Source organism: Anomaloglossus baeobatrachus, chromosome 7, assembly GCF_048569485.1.
Source record: "Anomaloglossus baeobatrachus isolate aAnoBae1 chromosome 7, aAnoBae1.hap1, whole genome shotgun sequence".
Lineage (NCBI taxonomy): Eukaryota > Metazoa > Chordata > Amphibia > Anura > Aromobatidae > Anomaloglossus > Anomaloglossus baeobatrachus.
This window is the reverse complement of record NC_134359.1, coordinates 251,843,977-251,869,463: the sequence shown is the minus strand read 5'-3', so window position 1 is coordinate 251,869,463 and position 25,487 is coordinate 251,843,977. Positions and strand designations below refer to the sequence as shown.

Genomic DNA, 25,487 nt, shown 5'->3' with positions numbered 1-25,487 from the left:
CCGGGAGCGATGGCAGGGAGCAGCTGGGATGTTGTTTCCCCCCCTCCGTGGGTAGGGGTCAGTGGTACCGGGGCCCGGTGGTGAGACGGGGAGGCAGGGTTGGTGAGGTGCAGGGTTGCAGGGACAGCGCGGCGCGGTGCCGGATGGCACGGGCGTACTCACTCAGCAAGAGATGCACAAAGTCCTCGGTAAACCAAACGGCTGGATGGACAGGTCCCGCAGCCGGCTGCAGTGTCTCTCCCCGGACAGGTGATGATGGCTGTCTTTCCCTGCACCTTTGTGTACTTGTTTGACTGCGATGGATTCCCAACGGTAGTCCGCTCCCCGGTGCATGGATACCGAAGGAGCCCGTTTGCCCGCAGGCGCTGGCCCTTGGGTCTCTAGCCTTAGGCGGTAGCTGTATACCCTCACGGTGTGGGCGGTTGCCTTCAATCGGGTCTTTGGCTGTTAGGAAACCCCTGGGGTTCCGGTCACACTCGGATTTGACTATTGACGGCGGCTCCAAGCCTGGTCAGGGTCCGATGGCCCTGCCTGTGTGTGCTGGCTTCACTTCGCTCCCCGGTCGGTACCGGCGGGCCAACGCCCGACCCCGGTCCTACGGTTCCGCATCGATTCACCCCTCCTGCAGATGGCCACCACCATCTGCCAACCTTGCTGTCAGTGCCTGGGCCACAAACCCAGACACCCAAGTGTTTACTCCTCACTCTTCAACCTCCTCCACTGTTCTCACACTTTTCCCACCTCCAGGCCTGTGAACTGCTTGGTGGGTGGAGCAAACTGCTTGGCTCCACCCCACCTGGTGTGGACATCAGACCCTGGAGGGAGGCAACAAGGGTTTTGTGTTTGGCTAATGTTACTGTCTAGTGGGGGTGGGGGTGTTTGTGTGTTACCTGTGACGACCTGGATAGTCCAGGGCGCCACAGATGAATGTTAGCAGCAGCACTCAGCACAATGACAGCAGCAGCACCATGGGCCCTGAAAACTAGCAACATTGGGAACTCCTTACCCAGGCACCTCCCTTAAAGAGAAGGTGCTTTAAATACCTGAAACCTTTCAGCTGACTTGAGAGGCACTTCTGGGTCAAGGTACACTGGCCCTTTAAGAAAATGGGCGTGGCACACGCACCCTTTGGGCAGCACCATGAAGCCTGTGAATTGTACAAAGGCTCTGGGAGACAGCAGCAAGGACCGGGGACAGAGCGGTAACTGCAGGACAGCCAGGCAGGTGAGGGAACCAACATCCTCACTGGGGGAGGGGGACAGGACAGGGTGAGGATGACAGTCTGGGCAATACAGTGATATTTTCACTGGTGCTAGTAATGTCTTCTTCCATTACCCAGCTACAATAGAAATAGGAGATTAAGAGCAGAAATTGATTACATAATCACTCAATATTGTATGAAAGCCTATAAAGCGTACCAATCACCAGGATTTTCCTATATAACCCAAAGCCAGTGCTATATTGGCGCTATTATGCTGATTCTATACATACCTTTAGTAGGATGTATAGTTTTTGAAATATAGACAAGTAAAGTTACAAAAATTTACAGCTTTTTGATTGGCATCTGCTGCCAAATGGCTAATATGTGGGTGGGGTTTTGCTATCTATTCCCGCCCCTGTCTGCTGCCTGGCCTCTGTAGATGCTAGACTGTATGGGCTCCTTCCAGGTGTAAGTCATTTCTGACACATGATAGGGACATGTTAAAAATGCAGTGCATACAGTCTAACATCTACCAAGGCAAGGGAAGCAGACAAGGGTGGGAATAGATAGCAAAACCCGACCCACATATTAGCTATGCGGCAGCTGCTGCCAATCAAAAAGCTGTACATTTCTGTAACTTTACTTGCCTGTATTTGCATTTCTGTAACTTTACTTGCCTGTATTAGTCGCGGGCGGAGTGGCCGCGCTCGCTACGCTCGGGTCCGGGGCTGCTGCTGCTCGGTGTCTCGAGCGGTGGGCCGGACCCAGGGACTTGAGCAGCGCTCCTCGCCCACAAGTGAAAAGGGGGTGGTTTGTTTGGAGAGATAGTTTGTGACGCCACCCACTGGTCGTGGTGATGATGGACACCACCGCTGCTCGTGACGGGGATCCCGGGAGCGATGGCAGGGAGCAGCTAGGATGTTGGTTCCCCCTCCGTGGGTAGGGGTTGGTGATCCCGGGGCCCAGTTGCGATACGGGGAGGCAGGGTAGCTGGGGTGCAGGGTTGTGGAGGCAGCGCGGCGCGGTGCCGGATGGCACTGTTGTACTCACTCAGGCACAGATTCACAGAGTCTCTGGTAAACCAAACGGCCGGATGGATGGGACCCGCAGCCGGCTGCAGTGTCTTAGCTCTCCCCGGACAGGTTGATGGTGGCTGTCTTTCCCTGCACCTTTGTAGAATGTATCGACTCCGATAATTTCCCAACGGTAGTCCGCTCCCCGGCGTATGCACACCGAAGGAGCCCATTTGCCCGCAGGCGCTGGCCCTTGGATCTCTAGCCTATGGCGGTGGCTTTTTATCCTCACTGTGTGGACGGTTGCCTTCTGTTGGGTCTTGGGTGTTAGGGAACCCCTGGGGTTCCGGTCACTCTCGGATTTGACCGTTGTCAGCGGCTCCTAGCCTGGTTGGGGTCCGATGGCCCTGCCTTTGTGCTTGGTACAGATCTGCTCCCCGGCTCGGTACCGGCGGGCCACCGCCCGTCCCCGGTCCTACTGTTCCGCTGACCTGCACCCACTCCTGCAGACGGCCACCACCGTCTGCCAACCTTGCTGTACGTGTCTGGGCTCCTACCCAGACACCAACAGTTTTTCCTCCTGTCACTTTCCACTCCAAACTTAAACTGACTACTTTTCCCGCCTCCAGGCCTGTGAACTCCTCGGTGGGTGGGGCCAACCGCCTCGCTCCGCCCCACCTGGTGTGGACATCAAGCCTGGAGGGTGTGTGTGATGTTGTGCTTGTGACTACCTGGCTATTCCAGGGCGTCACATATTTCAAAATCTATACATCCAATCTGACAACTAAAGGTATATTTGGAATCAGCATGATAGCACCAGTATAGCACTGGCTTTAGTTTATATATGAAAATCTTGGTGCTTGTTTCGCTTTAAGTAAATGCTTTCCTTAAATGTAATGGTACTAAAAAAAAAAGATAACTCTATTTTCTGTTTTTTTCATACATGGTACTGTGCAAACGTTTAGTTAGATATGGAAAATTGCTGGAAAATAAGAATTCTTTCAAAAATAGTGTTACTAGTCTATTTTTATCAGTATAATATAAATATAATTAGGCCAACCAAACCTGGCGGCGGAGGAAAAGAAATGAATACCCAACACATCTTGCCACAGAAAAGGGGTAAACCACTGATGAAGTCCCTACGTGCAGTAATACACTAAGTATTAATTTCTATACCTCTTCTGCTAGGTTTGCTTGGTCAAATTACATTCATATCATGCTCCTTTTTTGGGGTTGATATTAAGTCGGTTTCTATATGGCCAACCCCCCCCATCCTATATACAGTATGGTATTGCATCTAATCGATGCAACAATCCTGGGCGGCTGCAGGCTGCTATTTTTAGGCTGGGGAGCCCAATAACCATACACCTCCCCAGTCTGAAAATACCATCCCCCAGCTGTCGGCTTTATCATGGCTGGGTATCAAAATTGTGGGGACTGCATGCTGTTTTTTTTTTAATTATGTATTTAACCCTAGAACGCATACCTGGGGCCTCGCAGGCCTGCTAGGTCATTTGTTTTTTATGGTAGATTGTTATGCTTGCGCGTTCTAGGGTTAAGTATTTATTTTCTTTAAAAAAAAGAAGCTGCATGCAGTTGCTCTTATTTTGATACACAGCCAAGATAGGTGCACGGCTGGAGGCTGCAGCCTGTAGCTGTATGCTTTATCTGTGCTGGGTATCAGAATATATTACCGACCGTTTAGGTAAGTATTATAAAGTCATTTTTACGTTCTACACAGCGGCCTGGGTTCTTATATACAGCATGGTGCTGGCCGCAGATTATAGTCACCAAATCTGGTGACAGGTTCCCTTTAATGTGTGTTTATATGACTTTAACCCCTTCACGACCAGCCGATTTTGCGCTTTCCAGTTTTTTTCGCCATTCTTCTTCCGAGAGACGTAACTATTTTATTTTTCAGTCAATATGGTCATGTGAAAGCTCATTTTTTGCAGAACGAGCTGTACTTTTAAATAAAACCATGAGTTTTACCATATAGTGTACTGGAAAATGGCAAAAAAAATTCCAAATGCGGTAAAAAAAGGCAAAAAAAAGTGTGATTGCACTATTGTTTTTGAGATATTTTATTCATAGTGTTCACTATATGGTAAAACTGATGTATCGATGTGATTTCTGAGGTCGGTGCAAGTTTGTAGATGCATAGCATGAATAGGTTTACTTTTATCTAAAGACAAGGAGGACAAAGGAGTTTTAAAGGTGCAAAAGTTAAAAGGTAATTTTTATTGAGACAAATATATTAAAAAATGGAATTTTGCATTTTCCATATGACACAGCAATAATACAGTTATAAATAGAAAATGAAGCCAGTACAAAGAGGTGGTACAGTGGGTAAACAGACAAGAGTGACCTGATATGCGCCCTATGTCAGGTGACCTAAAAATAAACGCCGGAAGAACGGCTAACACTAAAGGTCAGAAGTAATACCTTGGGCGCCTGGTACACAAAGCCTGCGGGTGGAAGCGAAGGATAAGCAAGCAATGATGACCGGGTATACGCCCTGTACCTAAAAGCCTGAGGTGATCGCTGGGTAAGCGACTAACAGAGAATCAGCGGTAATACCTGGGGCGCCGGTGCACAAAGCCTGCAGATGGAAGCACTCCACGTGGAGGACCCGACGTACGTTTCACAATGGATTATGGTCGCTTATTCATGGGTAAGTTTACATGTGTTTGCAGGACCTTTTTGTATCTATGGTGACAGTCACATGACCGCCACCATATCCAATGGACATGGACAACCGCGGCGCATGTGCGGGCGCGTCACCGCATCATATACACCCCGGACGGCGTCAGAGACCACGTGTGCCCCCGGAGACCCACAGGTAACCATGGGAACCGTAAAGCACACAGGAATCATATGGACGCCGCAGGGGGGCAGGAGGGGGTGACGCAACCTGGACATGCGCACTTCCAAATCCACCAAACATAACAGAGGACCATAAAGGATAACATATGTCATATATATAAAAATCAGAAAAAAATCAGAAAAAAATCACAGATATACTTTTTAGATCACATATACAATTCCTTATAATGGCCAAAAAACATATTTGTGAAAATCCAAGAATATGGTTTCTGTAGATGTTCAAAGACGGTCCCAATGTGGTTGTAAAGAATGGACGTTGACATTTGGTTGGATGGATATCGAAAAACGGGTCCAGGGAGTATTATGGGATAGACCAAATGATTTATAAAAGATGTCCATCAACAAATAATTTTAGGTACTGCAAAGCACAAGTAAACAAAAATATATTATCAACAAAGTGTAAAAATGAAAAAATATTTTAAAATGATGATAAAAAATATATAAAAAACAACAGAGCACCCTGAATCGCATGATGATGATGCAACAATTTATAGGAAAGGAGAGAAACTCAAATTTTCATTGAGTCCCCTAGGACTCAAAGTATCAAGTGCCACTATCCATTTTACCTCCCTCTGTGCCAATGTTTTTTTCATATTGCCACCTCTGATGCCCCCATGTATCAGATCGATCCCAAGAAATCTCAGGGATCGGGCGTCACAGTCATGAAATAGCCGAAAATGTCGAGGTAAAGTTTTTAAAGAGGCCACATCCACCACCGTCTTTGCTGCGCAAATGTCTCTCACGTGCTCATGAATCCTCACTCGGAATTCCCTTGAAGTGAGGCCGATGTAAATTTTTGAACATCCACATGTGGCATAATAAATAACATAGGAACTGCCACATGAAATGTATTCATTGATGTGAAAAATCCGCGTCCCATCGCTGGATTTGAATGTAGAGCACCGAGAGACATTTGCGCACGCAAGGCAATGGCCACAAGGATATGACCCCTTAATTGGACGACTATGTCCAAATAGACCACCAATCTTGGGGGCATAATGACTCTGAACGAGCAAATCCCTGAGATTCTTGGATCGTCTAGGGGTCATCAGTGGGCGTTCAGAGAGGCAAGAAGACAATCCCATTTCAGACTTGAGAATAGACCAATGCTTAGTCATTATTTTACGCATAGTATCCCACTCGGAATTAAAAGTAGAAATATAGCGAACTGGTTCGCCTCTTGCATTGGCTATTCTACTATTGGTTTTTTGTAACAATTGGCCTTGAGGAGTTGCCTTAGCTCTGTTGTAGCCTTTCTTGATTGAACGATGGCTATAACCCCTCTGGAGGAACCTGTCACGTAAGTCACCGGCCTGTCCCTCAAATTTCTCCTCTGTGGAGCAGATCCGTTTTACCCTGAGAAACTGACCGACCGGGATGGCTTGGATGGTAGAGATGTTATGAGCAGAAGAGGCATGCAGTAAAGAATTCACTGCCGTCTCCTTTCTATAGGCATCAGTCTGGAGGCGGCGCGAAGAATCCACCTCCAAACTGATGTCCAGGAAGTCAATCCTCTGTTTACTGATTTTATATGACAATTTTATATTCTTTGTATTGTTGTTAAGAGAATCCATGAACGATCTGAGCTCCTCCACTGAGCCCTGCCAGAAAAAAAGCAAATCATCTATATAGCGGAGCCACATGTGCACATGGTGCGCAGCCTCAGCGCCCCCACACGCAAACATCTCCCTTTCCCAATACCCCAGGAAGAGATTTGCGTATGAAGGCGCACAGGCCGCGCCCATGGCTGTGCCCCGCCTCTGTAAATAAAAAAAATCTTTAAAAGTAAAAAAATTATGTGTCAGGACAAAGTGGAGGAGCTCTAAGATCAATTCACATAAATCGCCATCCCGGTCACTGCCTCTCAGGTAAAAATGTACCGCCTCTAAACCTGCATCATGACTGATGCAGGTGTAGAGGGACTCCACATCGGCTGTGACAATAATCATATCGTCATCCACAAGGACCCCGTCAACCCTATTTAAGACATCCGTCGTGTCACGGACAAATGATGGTAATGCCTCTACTAATGGTTTCAAATAAAAATCTATGAATTTACATATAGGTTCACATAAACCATCATTGCCGGACACGATCGGACGTCCCGGAGGGTCAAGGGGGTCCTTGTGGATCTTAGGTAGAAGGTACAATGTGGGTATCTTGGGGGACAGGACGGTGAGACCCTCCATTACTTTTTTAGTGATTATCCCTTCTTCAAATGCCCTAATCAAAATCCTTTGTAACTGTGCTGAAAACAGCGACAGGGGGCTGTGGTCCAGTCTTGAATAAGTATCCTTATTTTTTAACTGCCTAAATGCCTCTTTTTCGTATTTCTTATTTGGCCAAATGACAACATTTCCCCCCTTGTCCGCAGCTTTAATTACTACATTATCTAAGTCTTTAAGTTCTTGTATTGCAATCCTCTGCTGTCTTGTTAGATTATGATTTCGACGTCTGGTGGAGATGTTTTTAAACTCCTCTGTCACCAGACGTGTGAATATGTTGATTGCTGGACAAAGGGACAAGGGGGGAAAACGAGTTGACCTTGGCAAAATACAGCTAGGAAATGTACCTTGTTGGGCAGTCTCCTGCTCATTCAAGAGGTCCTCCAGAATGGCCACAGCTTCCCTTTCAGCCGCCGTTTCCAGCCCAGGCACGCTGTTGCTTCTATTATGTAACTTCCTCAGTAGCAATTTGCGTGCAAAAAGATGCAAATCTTTCATAGCTAGGAAAAAATTGAAATTGTTAGTGGGAGAAAATGTAAGGCCACGGGAAAGAACTTCTAATTGGCTGCTAGAGAGGGGATGATCTGATAAATTAATCACCTGCAAGGTATCTTTTTTCTGACTATACATCCCCTTGTTGGAATTTTGCTTGGGATTCTGAGTCAGTCGATTCTTAATCCTTGTAGGTAGTGTTCTTAATTCATATCCCCCTCCAGCAGTCAAAGATGTATCATCCTGGGAATTATCTTCAGAAGTAAATGATCTTATAGATGTCGATCTAGATCTAGACCTAGCGTCATTCCTGGGTCCCTTACCAACTCTGTTTTGGGATGTTCTCCATCTATAAACTTGGTTATTAGTAAGATCATTTAAATCTCTCCGAAATTTCTTGAGTTTCATATTTCTAATATCTCTTTCCCATTTAGAAACTTCCTTTTCCATATCCCATCAAACTTGCTTATGGCATCATCAGATAAGCTGCTGTTAATCGCTTCTTGCAATATTTCCAATTCTTTTTCCAGGTCAACTAGATTAGATCCATTCAGGCCAATCAACAGATTGATAAAACCCAAGGAGCATGTAGTAGCTAGCTCTTCCCAATTTTTCTTAAAACCCTCATCTTCCACAGGGAAGGAAGGTGACACATGAACTCTAAGTCCCCTAGGGACCAAACTTTTTTGTTGATACTTCTCTAAGAAGGCACGATTCCACCATAATTTAGTTCTCTTGTGGAGAAGAAATTTATATTTAGTTATTTTATCATCCAAAATTGCCGCATCATCATCACATACGAACCCACCATCCTCTTTAAATGTGTCATGGAATTGGCGAAGCCACGCCTGGTCATGTGACCTAAAGTTCACTTTGGCCATAGGAGAAGCTGTGGATAACACAGAACAAATTAGTATTAAGCAAAGAAACCTGCGGCACATTACATAGCAAGACAGGGTCAACCACAATACAGTGAAGGGTGTTGAACCCATACCACTCCAGTAATCATAAAGACAAGGAGGACAAAGGAGTTTTAAAGGTGCAAAAGTTAAAAGGTAATTTTTATTGAGACAAATATATTAAAAAATGGAATTTTGCATTTTCCATATGACACAGCAATAATACAGTTATAAATAGAAAATGAAGCCAGTACAAAGAGGTGGTACAGTGGGTAAACAGACAAGAGTGGCCTGATATGCGCCCTATGTCAGGTGACCTAAAAATAAACGCCGGAAGAACGGCTAACACTAAAGGTCAGAAGTAATACCTTGGGCGCCTGGTACACAAAGCCTGCGGGTGGAAGCGAAGGATAAGCAAGCAATGATGACCGGGTATACGCCCTGTACCTAAAAGCCTGAGGTGATCGCCGGGTAAGCGGCTAACAGAGAATCAGCGGTAATACCTGGGGCGCTGGTGCACAAAGCCTGCAGATGGAAGCACTCCGCGTGGAGGACCCGACGTACGTTTCGCAATGGATTATGGTCGCTTATTCATGGGTAAGTTTACATGTGTTTGCAGGACCTTTTTGTATCTATGGTGACAGTCACATGACCGCCACCATATCCAATGGAAATGGACAACCGCGGCGCATGTGCTGGCGCGTCACCGCATCATATACACCCCGGACGGCGTCAGAGACCACGTGTGCCCCCGGAGACCCACAGGTAACCATGGGAACCGTAACGCACACAGGAATCATATGGACGCCGCAGGGGGGCAGGAGGGTGTGACGCAACCTGGACATGCGCACTTCCAAATCCACCAAACATAACAGAGGACCATAAAGGATAACATATGTCATATATATAAAAATCAGAAAAAAATCAGAAAAAATCACAGATATACATTTTAGATCACATATACAATTTCTTATAATGGCCAAAAAACATATTTGTGAAAATCCAAGAATATGGTTTCTGTAGATGTTCAAAGACGGTCCCAATGTGGTTGTAAAGAATGGACGTTGACATTTGGTTGGATGGATATCCAAAAACGGGTCCATGGAGTATTATGGGATAGACCAAATGATTTATAAAAGATGTCCATCAACAAATAATTTTAGGTACTGCAAAGCACAAGTAAACAAAAATATATTATCAACAAAGTGTAAAAATGAAAAAATATTTTAAAATGATGATAAAAAATATATAAAAAAACAACAGAGCACCCTGAATCGCATGATGATGATGCAACAATTTATAGGAAAGGAGAGAAACTCAAATTTTCATTGAGTCCCCTAGGACTCAAAGTATCAAGTGCCACTATCCATTTTACCTCCCTCTGTGCCAATGTTTTTTTCATATTGCCACCTCTGATGCCCCCATGTATCAGATCGATCCCAAGAAATCTCAGGGATCGGGCGTCACAGTCATGAAATAGCCGAAAATGTCGAGGTAAAGTTTTTAAAGAGGCCACATCCACCACCGTCTTTGCTGCGCAAATGTCTCTCACGTGCTCACGAATCCTCACTCGGAATTCCCTTGAAGTGAGGCCGATGTAAATTTTTGAACATCTACATGTGGCATAATAAATAACATAGGAACTGCCACATGAAATGTATTCATTGATGTGAAAAGTCCCCCTCTCTAGCAGCCAATTAGAGGTTCTTTCCCGTGGCCTTACATTTTCTCCCACTAACAATTTCAATTTTTTCCTATCTATGAAAGATTTGCATCTTTTTGCACGCAAATTGCTACTGAGGAAGTTACATAATAGAAGCAACAGCGTGCCTGGGCTGGAAACGGCGGCTGAAAGGGAAGCTGTGGCCATTCTGGAGGACCTCTTGAATGAGCAGGAGACTGCCCAACAAGGTACATTTCCTAGCTGTATTTTGCCAAGGTCAACTCGTTTTCCCCCCTTGTCCCTTTGTCCAGCAATCGACATATTCACACGTCTGGTGACAGAGGAGTTTAAAAACATCTCCACCAGACGTCGAAATGATAATCTAACAAGACAGCAGAGGATTGCAATACAAGAACTTAAGGACTTAGATAATGTAGTAATTAAAGCTGCGGACAAGGGGGGAAATGTTGTCATTTGGCCAAATAAGAAATACGAAAAAGAGGCATTTAGGCAGTTAAAAAATAAGGATACTTATTCAAGACTGGACCACAGCCCCCTGTCGCTGTTTTCAGCACAGTTACAAAGGATTTTGATTAGGGCATTTGAAGAAGGGAATAATCACTAAAAAAGTAATGGAGGGTCTCACCGTCCTGTCCCCCAAGATACCCACATTGTACCTTCTACCTTAGATCCACAAGGACCCCCTTGACCCTCCGGGACGTCCGATCGTGTCCGGCAATGATGGTTTATGTGAACCTATATGTAAATTCATAGATTTTTATTTGAAACCATTAGTAGAGGCATTACCATCATTTGTCCGTGACACGACGGATGTCTTAAATAGGGTTGACGGGGTCCTTGTGGATGACGATATGATTGTTGTCACGGCCGATGTGGAGTCCCTCTACACCTGCATCAGTCATGATGCAGGTTTAGAGGCGGTCCGTTTTTACCTGAGAGGCAGTGACCGGGATGGCGATTTATGTGAATTGATCTTAGAGCTCATCCACTTTGTTCCGACACATAATTTTTTTACTTTTAAAGATTTTTTTTATTTACAGAGGTGGGGCACAGCCATGGGCGCGGCCTGTGCGCCTTCATACGCAAATCTCTTCCTGGGGTATTGGGAAAGGGAGGTGTTTGCGTGTGGGGGCGCTGAGGCTGCGCACCATGTGCACATGTGGCTCCGCTATATAGATGATTTGCTCTTTTTTTCTGGCAGGGCTCAGTGGAGGAGCTCAGATCGTTCATGGATTCTCTTAACAACAATACAAAGAATATAAAATTGTCATATAAAATCAGTAAACAGAGGATTGACTTCCTGGACATCAGTTTGGAGGTGGATTCTTCGCGCCGCCTCCAGACTGATGTCTATAGAAAGGAGACGGCAGTGAATTCTTTACTGCATGCCTCTTCTGCTCATAACATCTCTACCATCCAAGCCATCCCGGTCGGTCAGTTTCTCAGGGTAAAACAGATCTGCTCCACAGAGGAGAAATTTGAGGGACAGGCCGGTGACTTACGTGACAGGTTCCTCCAGAGGGGTTATAGCCATCGTTCAATCAAGAATGGCTACAACAGAGCTAAGGCAACTCCTCAAGGCCAATTGTTACAAAAATCCAATAGTAGAATTGCCAATGCAAGAGGCGAACCAGTTCGCTATATTTCTACTTTTAATTCCGAGTGGGATACTATGCGTAAAATAATGACTAAGCATTGGTCTATTCTCAAGTCTGAAATGGGATTGTCTTCTTGCCTCTCTGAACGCCCACTGATGACCCCTAGACGATCCAAGAATCTCAGGGATTTGCTCGTTCAGAGTCATTTTGCCCCCAAGATTGGTGGTCTATTTGGACATAGTCGTCCAATTAAGGGGTCATATCCTTGTGGCCATTGCCTTGCGTGCGCAAATGTCTCTCGGTGCTCTACATTCAAATCCAGCGATGGGACGCGGACTTTTCACATCAATGAATACATTTCATGTGGCAGTTCCTATGTTATTTATTATGCCACATGTGGATGTTCAAAAATTTACATCGGCCTCACTTCAAGGGAATTCCGAGTGAGGATTCGTGAGCACGTGAGAGACATTTGCGCAGCAAAGACGGTGGTGGATGTGGCCTCTTTAAAAACTTTACCTCGACATTTTCGGCTATTTCATGACTGTGACGCCCGATCCCTGAGATTTCTTGGGATCGATCTGATACATGGGGGCATCAGAGGTGGCAATATGAAAAAAACATTGGCACAGAGGGAGGTAAAATGGATAGTGGCACTTGATACTTTGAGTCCTAGGGGACTCAATGAAAATTTGAGTTTCTCTCCTTTCCTATAAATTGTTGCATCATCATCATGCGATTCAGGGAGCTCTGTTGTTTTTTATATATTTTTTATCATCATTTTAAAATATTTTTTCATTTTTACACTTTGTTGATAATATATTTTTGTTTACTTGTGCTTTGCAGTACCTAAAATTATTTGTTGATGGACATCTTTTATAAATCATTTGGTCTATCCCATAATACTCCCTGGACCCATTTTTGGATATCCATCCAACCAAATGTCAACATCCATTCTTTACAACCACATTGGGACCGTCTTTGAACATCTACAGAAACCATATTCTTGGATTTTCACAAATATGTTTTTTGGTCATTATAAGAAATTGTATATGTGATCTAAAAAGTATATCTGTGATTTTTTCTGATTTTTTTCTGATTTTTATATATATGACATATGTTATCCTTTATGGTCCTCTGTTATGTTTGGTGGATTTGGAAGTGCGCATGTCCAGGTTGCATCACCCCCTCCTGCCCCCCTGCGGCGTCCATATGATTCCTGTGTGCGTTACGGTTCCCATGGTTACCTGTGGGTCTCCGGGGGCACACGTGGTCTCTGACGCCGTCCGGGGTATATATGATGCGGTGACGCGCCAGCACATGCGCCGCGGTTGTCCATTTCCATTGGATATGGTGGCGGTCATGTGACCGTCACCATAGATACAAAAAGGTCCTGCAAACACATGTAAACTTACCCATGAATAAGCGACCATAATCCATTGCGAAACGTACGTCGGGTCCTCCACGCGGAGTGCTTCCATCTGCAGGCTTTGTGCACCGGCGCCCCAGGTATTACCGCTGATTCTCTGTTAGCCGCTTACCCGGCGATCACCTCAGGCTTTTAGGTACAGGGCGTATACCCGGTCATCAATGCTTGCTTATCCTTCGCTTCCACCCGCAGGCTTTGTGTACCAGGCGCCCAAGGTATTACTTCTGACCTTTAGTGTTAGCCGTTCTTCCGGCGTTTATTTTTAGGTCACCTGACATAGGGCGCATATCAGGTCACTCTTGTCTGTTTACCCACTGTACCACCTCTTTGTACTGGCTTCATTTTCTATTTATAACTGTATTATTGCTGTGTCATATGGAAAATGCAAAATTCCATTTTTTAATATATTTGTCTCAATAAAAATTACCTTTTAACTTTTGCACCTTTAAAACTCCTTTGTCCTCCTTGTCTTTATGATTACTGGAGTGGTATGGGTTCAACACCCTTCACTATAGTGTGGTTGACCCTGTCTTGCTATGTAATGTGCCGCAGGTTTCTTTGCTTATTACTTTTATCTAAGTGGTTAAAAAATAATCAAGTTTGTACGAAAAAAGTGGCGTACATTTTCCGCGACCCGTAGCGTTCTTATTTTTCAGGATCTATGGCTCAATGATGGCTTATTTTTTGCATCTCGAGCTGATGTTTCTAACTGTACTATTTTGCGTAGATGCTACGTTTTGATCGCCTGTTATTACATTTTCTGCAAGATTTTTGGCGACCAAAAAACTTAATTTTGGCATTTGGAATTATTTTGCCACTATGCTGTCTACCGATCACTTGAATAGATTTTATATTTTGATAGATCGGGCATTTCTGAATGCGGCGAGGCCAAATATGTGTATATTTTTTATTTTTTTAACCCTTTAATTTTCAATAGGGAGAATGGAGGGTGATTTGAACTTTTATGTTTTATTTTTTTTTTATTTTTCAAAACTTTTTTTTAAACTTTTTTTTTTATTTTACTAGTCCCCCTAGGGGGCTATAACGATCAGCTGTCTAATCGCTCATTCTTTTCTCCCGATAAGAGCAGCATTGCTCAGACTGAGAGAAATGATCATCTCTTGTAACAGCCAGTACTCGGCTGTTTGTTTACAGGCCCTTAGTCATCTAAGCACAGGAGTCATCACATGACCCTGTGCTACGATGACAACCATCGGATCCACATGATCACGTCACGTGACTTCTGGTGGAGGCCTAGCGAGTAAAGTTATAGCGCAATCGCTATAATAATGGCACTGTCACATATTGACAGCGCCATTTAAGGGGTTAAAAGGCACAGGTGGAATGCGATTCTGCTCGTGCCTGGCAGGCATACATATTTTTTTAGGATTTTTGCACCCAGTTCAGACATAGAATGGAGTTCCAAACGTTATTCCTTATTTGTTAGTTGTTTTTCGTTTGAGAACCCACCCCACTCACACCTATTGCCAATCCACATAATACGTATATATAGCCTGGGTCTCAGCTTCCCATACCCGGTAAGTTTTTTAACTGCATGAGAGGACACACACAAGCTAGGGACCCCAACGTAGAGAAATACTTTGGCGTAGTGTTGGGGCTCTATTGCATTGATCAATTCAGTAGCTAAATTTCTCTTTATTCATATATTCATGACAGTAATGCAGGTTCCATTTTTCACATTTCATTCTTACACATAGCTATTGAATTTTTCATGTCAGTATTCACACAGCAGTTTCTGCTATTACATGTATTCCCCTTGCATAGTCACTGGTGTGCATACCTTATCTCCATATAGTGATGTTTTTTAGGTTTTTTGCACCCAGTTCAGACATAGAATGGAGTTCCAAACGTTATTCCTTATTTGGCAGGCATACATGTCAGCTGTAGAAATCAGCTGAGATGTGCGCCAATCTCTTCAGGCTGCCGGCAGCAGCCGGGGGAGATTAACACTATGACCGCTAGGATGTAAGATTACTGCCCACGGTTGATAAGAGGTTAACAATGTAATGTGTTTTGTACCTTTTATGATATTGTGTAAAGGGTAAGAAGGTTATTCATGAAGATGTAGCAGAGTTGGTAAGGTGCTGGTGAGGTGCCATAGCCGGGTAGCTCGGTGGCATTTTCACAGCAAGTACACCAGGGGTTAAGATGAGGTTTAACCCCCTGGAAGGAGCTTTTGTATTAGGTCTCTGGGACAGAGAGGAAGTACAGGGACAAGAAGATGGCTGCCTGAGGAGCAGGGTGTGTGTGGTGCTGGGGTTAGATTGGTCGCCCTATGAGCAGGTTTGTTGTCAGTGGCCTGCTGATTTACAAAGGGGTTTCGTGGGACCTATCGGACAAGACAGAGCATATCTTGGACCCTAGGAAAAAGATGGGGTTGGACCAGTCTGCTGGGAGACATGCACATTTGCCAATATGAAGATTTTTGTGAAGAAGGAAATAACTGTGATTCCTCTGCACTGCTAATAGAATACCAAGAGAGATGTGATGATGAAGTAGCTGAAATTCAGTTTTATTATTTACATGTCTCAAAGTCGTTTAAATTCATCAGGATATATCAGTCCCGAAACGCGTTGGGATTTTTTACATATGTGTGCCAATATGAAGATTTTTTCAAGATGTGATTAAAGTCACAAGAATTTGTAATCCCTGAGTGATCGGACTATATTTTGCTCCATGTCCAGATCTGGTCCTTTTTACAGCCGTAGCATACGTTAGTGAAAAAATGGACAGCACGCAGATGGCATCCATGTCTCATGTGTGTGCTGTCTGTTTTTCACTGACTGGTTGCTAGAAACAGACTTGGCAAACCTCCATTGTGTGTTTTTTGCATAAAAAAAGAAAAAACAGATGATATACATATGGCAAAAACTGACATCAATTCAAGACCAAAAATAGATGAAAAAAATAATGAAAAATTGATGAAAAAATTGTCTGTTTTTTCCAGATTTGAAAACACACATAAGAATTCTAAGTAGAACTTTTCATAGAATTCTGCATTGTGCAGTTCCCCTATTACTCCTCCTGGAAATAGTTGAAATAATAAGGCTGCTTTCACACATCTATTGTTTTGCATCAGTTGCAATTCATGGTGTGACTGATGCAACGAATGCGTTGCAGATAGTGCCACAACTGATGCGACTGATGCTGCAAAAAAACTGATCCATTGGAGCTTTTTTTCCCGAAATTTACTCATCTGAGCATGCTCAGTTGGTAAATGACGGATCCGTCACAGGAATCCGTCCAGTGACGCATTTCACGGATTCCGTTCCTATAGGCTTCCATTATAAAAACGATGGAATCCTGCACATTGCGTTTTTTCGCCGCTCCGAAAAACGTTGCATGCTGCATTCTTGCCGCCTGATGGTCAGTCATTCAATGACTGATCCATTGCGCGGTGGATTCAACGCAAGGCCATCAGTCGCAATCTGTCATCCATACAAGTCTATAAGGAAAAAACAGAATCCTGCAAAATATTCTGCAGCATACCGTATTTCCTCAAGGCGACAGATTGCAACTGATGCAAAACGAAAAAAAAAGTGTGAAAGCAGCCTTAATAGCACAGCCTTAAGGGGGCTTTACACGTTGCGACATCACTTCCGAAATATTGTCGGGGTCATGTCGTTAGTGACGCACATCCGGCACCGGTAACGACATCGCAACGTGTAAATCCTAGATGCGCCAATAAACGATCGCAAAAGCGTCGAAAATCAGTGATCTGTGTAGCGTCGGCCATTTTCATAATGTCGGGTCGACCGCAGGTATGATGTTGTTTGTCGCTCCTGCGGCAGCACACATCGCTGTGTGTAAACCCGCAGGAGCGACAAACATCTCCTTACCTGCGTCCCGACGGCAATGTGGAAGGAAGAAGGTGGGTGGGATGTTATGTCCCGCTCATCTCCGCCCCTCCGCTTCTATTGGCCGGCTGATTAGTGACGTCGCTGTGACGCCGCACACACCTCCCCCTTGAAGGAGGGATTGTTTGGCAGTCACAGCGACGTCGCCGAGCAGGTAAGTGCGTGTGAAGCTGCCGTAGCGATAATGTTCACTACGGCAGCAATCACCACACATCGCATGTGCGACGGGGGCGGGTACTATCGCGTTCGGCATCGCTAGCCGATGCTAGTGATGTCGCAACGTGTAAAGTACCCCTTACACTCCAATCAAGGCTGACATTGCCACTCTGTTTGAGGACATTACTTATTGGCAAGAGAAATGTTGTCTATTTATTCATCAGTTTCCAGGAGGAATAAAGGAATGGCACAGAGCAAAGTTCAGAGGACAAGGGCCCCCACATCATCATTTTATGGGGGAATCCAAGAACAGAAGGGCGGTCATGTTCTACTTTGAAGCCAAAGCCGATTCCCACCCACTGCGTATGAACTTAGTTTCACCTTGTGTACCCCAGAAGGGAATCAGATACGCAGCAGCCCACCCATCCGAACCTCGCTGAATCCTAGTTACCTTTCCTGCATTTACTGAAGTATTTAGCAGGAGCTTCTACCCAACATCTCTCAATGCTAACCCTCTGCTATGTCCGCCTTGCACAGCATAATATTTCACCCAGATTTCTGGCATTGCTATCACAGAGTCCATGTTCCAAAGAACTCCACAGCATGCCAGGGCTGCCAGTGAAACACAACCCGCAACTTAAGACGTAAACTGAGTTCACAGGCCAGCGGGCACTGAAAGATTGGGCAGACTGAAGTTGCTTTTAGACCTGGACACTTGTAAGAAAGAAACTTGTGTCTATGTCTTTAAGATACATTTCCCATAACCGCTTATTTCATTACATTTTCTTTACATTAAAGCAGCCTTCTCCTTTAAATCTTCCAAATGACAGGAGCAGACAATAATTATGTCTCTTGTTAAATGTCCCAGTAAAAAATGCAAACATTATTTAAAAGTGACTGGCACCTTCTAACTGCCCTGATCCCTCTGTGATCGCCACCATACCAGGAATAGCGGCTATAGCTGCGGTAATTATAGTAGATTACTCCTTCAGAGCAGCCTGTTACATTTAAAGGGAGCTGGACAAAATGTTAAGATTGCTGTTGACTTTTAAGACCGCATTCATGTAATGTAATATCTTGTAGTAGCTGCAGGCAGTGTAAGATATGAGATCACCTCTATTTAGAAGGAAACCGGAGTCGTGCCAATCTATCTATTATCTATCTATTATCTATCTATCCCTCTATCTATCTATCTATCTATCCTTCTATCTATCTATCTATCATTATATCTCCTATCTATCTATCTATCTATCTATCCATCTATTATCTATCATTCTATCTCCTATCTATCTATCCATGTGTCTATCTATTATTCTATCTATCTCCTATCTACCTATCAATCTATTTATCATCTATCTATCTATCTATCTATCATATATCTATCCCTCTATCTATCTATCTATCTATCTATCTATCTATCCCTCTATCTATCTATCTATCTATCTATCCCTCTATCTATCTATCTCTCTATCTATCCATCTTTCTTTCTTTCTTTCTATCTATCTATCTATCCCTCTATCTATTTATCTATCTATCCGTCTGTCTATCTATCTATCTATCATCTATCTATCCCTCTATCTATCCCTCTATCTATCTATCTCTCTATCTATCCATCTTTCTTTCTTTCTTTCTCTTTCTTTCTTTCTTTCTTTCTTTCTTTCTATCTATCTATCTATCTATCTATCTATCTATCCCTCTATCTATCTAATTATCTATCTATCTATCTATCCCTCTATCTATCTATCTATCTATCTATCTATATATCTATCTATCTAGCTATCCGTCTATCTATTTATCCATTTATTTTCTTTGTCTTTATCTTTCTTCTATCTTTTTTATTTTCAATGCAATTCAGCTTTCAGTGTTTTTCTTTATTTTTTATCTATTTATCCTTTTTTTATCTTTGCTATCTAGCGATTTTTCTTTTTTTCTTCCTTTTTAGCTATCTATCTTCAATCTATTATCTATCCTTTTTATCTTGATTGCTATTTTAGCTTTCAGTTTTTATTGCTATTTTATCTATATTGCTTTCTAGCTATTTTCTGCTTTTCTTTCTTTTCAGCTTTACATCCATCTTCTATCTATCTATCTATCTATCTATTCATTATCCATTTATCTATCTATCTATTCATTATCTATCTATCTAGCCATTATCTATCTATGCATTATCTATCTATCCCTGTATCTATCTATCTATCTATCCCTCTATCTATCTATCTATCCATTATCTATCTATCTATCCATTATCTATCCCTCTATCTATCTATCTATCTATCCCTCTATCTATCTATTCATTATCTATCTATCTATCCATTATCTATCTATCTATCTATCCCTCTATCTATCTATCTATCCATTATCTATCTATCTATCTATCTATCTATCCATCCATCTCTTAATCTATCTATCCAAGTATGTCGAACTGTTTATCCATTTGTATCTATCTTTAATCAAACTACAAAATTCTATGTGTCTCTATAAAAATCTGTGGCTCTGTCAAATCAAATCAAATCAAATAAGCTTTATTGGCAGGACCAAATACAAATTAGTTTTGCCAAAGCAAGTGTACAATAGGGACTGGGGCTGTGGGGATGGTGGGTGGGGACTGTAGGAAGGATGGATGGGGCACATCCAGGGTGGGGACTGTGGGGGGCACTTCTAGGATGGGGGCTATGGAAGTCCATGTCTATCTATTTGTATCTATCGGCAATCAAACTGCCTAACTCTATCTATCTATAGAAAAATGCAATGGAACAGCATCAAAAAGTGCTTTGGGTGCAGGGCCTATTTAGACAAAACCCCAAACTTTGCATTTTAGATTATGGAAAAAAGGCAACTACACTCTAATAAACTGAGCAAAAAGTGGACTTTTTTGCACAGTTTATTTGAGTGTTGCCTCTTTTACATAATCTCCATCTATCTATTTAAGGCAACAATCTAAATTGAAGGTGAAAAATGTAAGAATCCCTACATTATTATAGTGGTGCTGCTTCTCATGTTACTGTATCTGATCTATCTATCAAATCAAATAAGCTTTATTGGCAGGACCAAATACACATTAGTTTTGCCAAAGCAAGTTTACAATAGGGACTGGGACTATGGGGATGATGGGTAGGAAGTATGGATGGGGTCACATTGAGGGTGGGGACTGTAGGCAGGATGGATGGGGGCACATCCAGGGTGAGGACTGTAGGAAGGATGGATGAGGGCACATCCAGGGTGAGGACTGTAGGAAGGATGGATGGGGGCACATCCAGGGTGAGGACTGTAGGACGGATGGATGGGGGCACATCCAGGGTGGGGACTGTAGGAAGGATGGATGGGGGCACATCCAGGGTGAGGACTGTACGGAGGATGGATGGGGGCACATCCAGGGTGGAGACTGTAGAAAGGATGGATGGGGAACATACAGGGTGAGGACTGTACGGAGGATTGATGGGGGCACATCCAGGGTGGAGACTGTAGGAAGGATGGATGGGGAACATCCAGGGCGGGGACTCTATCTATCTATCTATGTATCTAGCTCATACTAAGAGCCCACCTCAACTTGAAACCCGTCATTTGAAACACAACCTTTTTTGGAATATTTTAACATTAAGAAACATAGCAGAATATGGATTTAAGCAATTAAATACTGGATTACCAATAACATTTTTTAATATCTATCTATCTATCTAGCTATCTATCTATCTAATATCTATCTAGCTCATTCTAAGCGCCCACCTAGACTTGAAACCCCATCCATTGTTACTGGACCTTTTTAAAATATTGTTTTGAAAACAGGAGAATATGGATTTTAGCCCTTAAGTGCTGGATTACATGCAAAATGTTTAAATATCTATCTATCTATCTTTCTGTCTATCCATATCTCTAACTATCTATTTTCTATCCATTGATTTTCATATTTATTATATAGTCTTAAAATAAACCCAAATTCTTTCTAAAGAGAAAAAGTAAACCAAAAGACCAATTTTTTTTTTTATTTAAATATTTTTTATTTTTCTTTCTTCCAGCCACAACTTGAACATTGTGATTGGTTGAAATCAGTAAGCGCCATCCAAAAACACTTAAGACATAACATCGAATGAGCAGAGTACCTGTACATTGTTAGATATTTCAATAGTCCCAGAAAGAGTTAACATACAGGCATTTTACCAATGCCGTGAGACAGTATAAAAATGCACAAATAAGTGCCAGCCATGAATGAGGTGCCTGTTGGGTGTAAGTTGAGGGGTTCAGTCCTTGTCGTCTTTTTTTTTTTTTTTTTTTTTGGTCTTGGGCTGTTTATGCCTTCACCAGTGCCTGGAATTCTGAAATGTAACAAGAAGAGGATTGTCAGTTATTTACAAATATATTCTTTTTCAAATTTTCAAATTCAAACTTTATTTGCCTGATTATTCCAAATTTTTTCAAACTTTCTTTTTGTCTTTTTGCTTTTCTATTATTTGACTTTTCTCAAACTATAAAAGCTTATGTCATAAAGGTTATTTCCACGTAACATCAGATATGAGAGGGGGGGGGAGACTTACCATCTACTCCAATTTTGCCGTCACCATCAGAGTCACCAGCCTTCAGGAAAGCCTTGGTCTCAGCATCATTCAGAGCTCTGGCATTGGACTTGAAGTTCTGCAGGAAGAGTCTGATAATAAAAGAAACACTTTTGTGAGAGTCATATTTCTTTGCTATGGCCGCAGTCTCCGGTTATGCAGAGTTGTAACTAGGTTTTCGTCACCTGGGCAAATATTCCGTTTACAGCCCTAGCCCTACATCTAAATACCCTTGGCTAATGCAGAATGGCTTGTTGACGCCTCCTCTGGCGCCCAGGGCAGAGGCGATTGCCAGTTTCCACCCTCCCCCCTCCACTTCCACTTACGGGTTATGTGGCGCTCAGTTATAAACTACTATCTAGTTGTTTTCACTGCACATTATAATAAATGACTTCTTAAATTTTAAGAAAAAAAAGTGTTCAATCAGTCCACTTACGAAAGTTCGTCTTCCTCAATAAATCCACTGCAATCTCTATCAAGGATTTCGAACACCTTCTTGACCTGATCAGCAGACTTGCTGCTCAGACCAACCTTCTGGAAGAAAGATTTGTACTGAAAGGAGTTGTCAGCTGTAGAAAGAAAATTAAAGAGAAAAAAAGCTCCTTTAAAAGTGATCAAGGGTTCAGAATTAAAAGACAAAACAAAAACTTGAAAGTTATTGTACGAGATTGAACGTTAGTAACAGCGCCACTCTTGGCTATGGGCAACGTCTGGTATTGCAGCTCATCACTTCTCAAGTAAATGGAGCTGAGCTGCAATGCCAGATATAGTCTGCGGACAAAAGTGGTGCTGGTTTTTCTTTGCTTGTTTTTTTCTTTTTTCTTTTTTTTTTTAAAAAAGTAGACAGACCTATTTCAATCTCAAACAACCACTTTAAGGATTTTTTAACTTTAACATTCAGTAATATTCCCTTACACAATAAACCATAAATTTTGATATTCAAGTAAACAAGAATAAATTCTATCTATCTATCTATCTATCTTTCTATCTATCTATCTATCCTGTTTCTCAGTCTCTATCTATCTTTTCTTTATCTTTATTGTTTTATTGCTATATGCATTATTATTATATTCAGCTGTGTTTCAGCATTTTTCTTGCTTTTTATGTATATTTCTATTTATCCTTTTTTATCTTTATTGCTATCTAGGGATTTTTCAGTTTTTCTTCCTTTTTAGCTATCATCTATCTATCATTTTTATCTTGATTGCTATTAGTTATATTTCAGTTTTTATTGCTATTTTATCTATCTGCATTGCTTTCTAGCGATTTTTCTGTTTTTCGTCCTTTTTAGCTCTCCATCTATTTTCTATTTATCTGTCTATCATCAATCTATCTCCTATTCTATCTATCTATCCATCTCTTATGCTATCTATCTCTTATTCTATCCATCTATCTATCTATCCATCCATCTATCTGTCTATCATCCATCTATCTCTTATTCTGTCTATTTGTCTATCTATCCATTTCTTATTCTATCTAGCCATCCATCTATCTCTTTATCTATCTATCTATCAATCCATCTATCTCTTATTCTATTCATCTATCTAACTATCTAACTATCTGTCTATCATCCATCTATCTCTTATTCTATGTCTATCTATCCATCCATCCCTTATTCTATCTATCTATCCATCAATCCATCATCTGTATATCCCAATTTTCTCTCTAGAGCAATAACTTCAACTCAAGGGCCCCAAAGTAAAATAATAAACATGGCTACTAAACTATCGCCTATCATTTACAGCACAGATTTTTTTCATAAGGGTCTGAAGGACCTTTGGGCCCATCTCACTATTTAGTGCCCAATTATTATTGCAACTTGTGTTACATCCCTGCATCTATCGATCTCTTTACATCAATTTATCAACTATTTTTAAAACTCACTAATTCAAAATCATTAATAAATCATTTTTAACTTATCACTTTAATTACTGCTTCTCCTTGAAAAAAAAACAATGATCAGGTCACTTACCTTGTACACTGGCCAGAGCGGCATCAATGTCCTTTGCGGAGAGAATGTCAGTGATAGACATGGTTATTCTGCAAGTATTAAAAAAAATTAAGATAATTAAAAATGAATCAAAACTTTCAATTTTAGATTCGTTGGATATTCTACACTTAAGATTTCTGCCAATGGAAGAGTGATTGAGGGATCTAGATTAACCACATAAGTTAAAAATTATATCTTTTTTAAGCCAATAAATGTAAAAATGTAATATATTTAAATAATATAATATTTTTTTTTAAAAAAATTGTAAATTTAATTGAATTTGTTTCACTCTTCAATCCGCAAAAGTTTAAGTTTTTTTTTCCTCTTTTTAATTTTTTTCTTATTTTCTATATTCCTTGATCCTTGGAGTCTTCAATCTCATCTTCTGCTGCTGTAGACCCTTCATCAGCTAAGTCCCATGTGCCTGTGTATGATCAGCTTACCTTGTAGTGTTTTGGACTGGGCAGGGAGGCGATCTGCTTGGCAGTGGAGCGCTTGCTGAGTGTCCCCACAGGGCAAGCCCCATTTATATATACTTTAAGTTGCATACCATATACAGATCTCGGTTCCCAGCGTCACAGATAGGGAATGGTGTCAAGTGAACTTGCCTAACTAATCATCTAGCACTATTTTTATCTCCGGAGTATACATATGATATTAGCAAATGCAACAAGATAAGTGGTAAGATGCATTAAATATAAACTATCGGAGAGGTAATGTTTCTTCGAGCAGGAAACGGGAAAAAAATAAAAATTCTACTTTGGTAAGTAAAGTTTCCCATTGAACCGGTAAAGACGTGCGGTATTTAACAGGTTAACACATCATGACAACATGGAACAACCTGTGCTAAAACTGCCAATCTAAAAGAGAGTAATACAAGTATAAATATAAACACGTAGACCCCCTACGTTACCACTAATACAAAGGGAACAATAAAACAGTACTTTATATATTTATTGTTTGGGCTTTTTATTCCCAAATTTAAGCAACCTGTTTCTTGCAAGGACATGACGTGGTGACTTTGATGGTTTACGTAGATACATGTTGCTCACGTGAATTCTTTTACTTGCGTTAACTTTTTTTTGGACAACTTAAAAGGGTCATTTTCAGTCCTCCATTATCGGATTGGACGACTTGCACTCATTGAAGGGGTTAATAAGTTTCTGACAGGGACAGAGGAATAGATGCCAAGCAAATGAATGTGCTGTCTTCAGCCTCCACTTACAAATCTTGTGTTACATGGACTAAGTAATTCCCTTTCACAAGTCGCAGGATATATCCAGACTGGTGCAGTGAAGTTACTTTTCCCTCCAGAAGACTGAAACTTGCCGTCTGGAGCCCCAGGACAACCTCTCTCTGTGGCCTTTTATGTACATTGTCCCTCTTAATCTTAGCATTTATATGTTTTTTTGCTGTAATATGTTATTTTTTTGTATCCACTTTTGTAATATCCAAGGCACTGAAGACTCCGTCCTCAATTTGAAAAATC

General features: G+C 42.1%; 1 protein-coding gene across 1 annotated transcript; it reads right to left on the bottom strand.

The window, feature by feature from the left end:
- Positions 1-21,426: 21,426 nt before the first annotated feature.
- Positions 21,427-24,549, bottom strand: LOC142245384 (parvalbumin beta-like). Its single transcript, XM_075318044.1, has 5 exons — positions 24,442-24,549; positions 23,981-24,048; positions 22,445-22,577; positions 21,991-22,100; positions 21,427-21,771 (listed from the first exon to the last, which is right to left on the bottom strand). The coding sequence occupies exons 1-5, from the start codon at positions 24,522-24,524 to the stop codon at positions 21,746-21,748; spliced, it is 420 nt and encodes a 139-aa protein (XP_075174159.1). The 5' UTR covers positions 24,525-24,549; the 3' UTR covers positions 21,427-21,745.
- Positions 24,550-25,487: the final 938 nt, after the last annotated feature.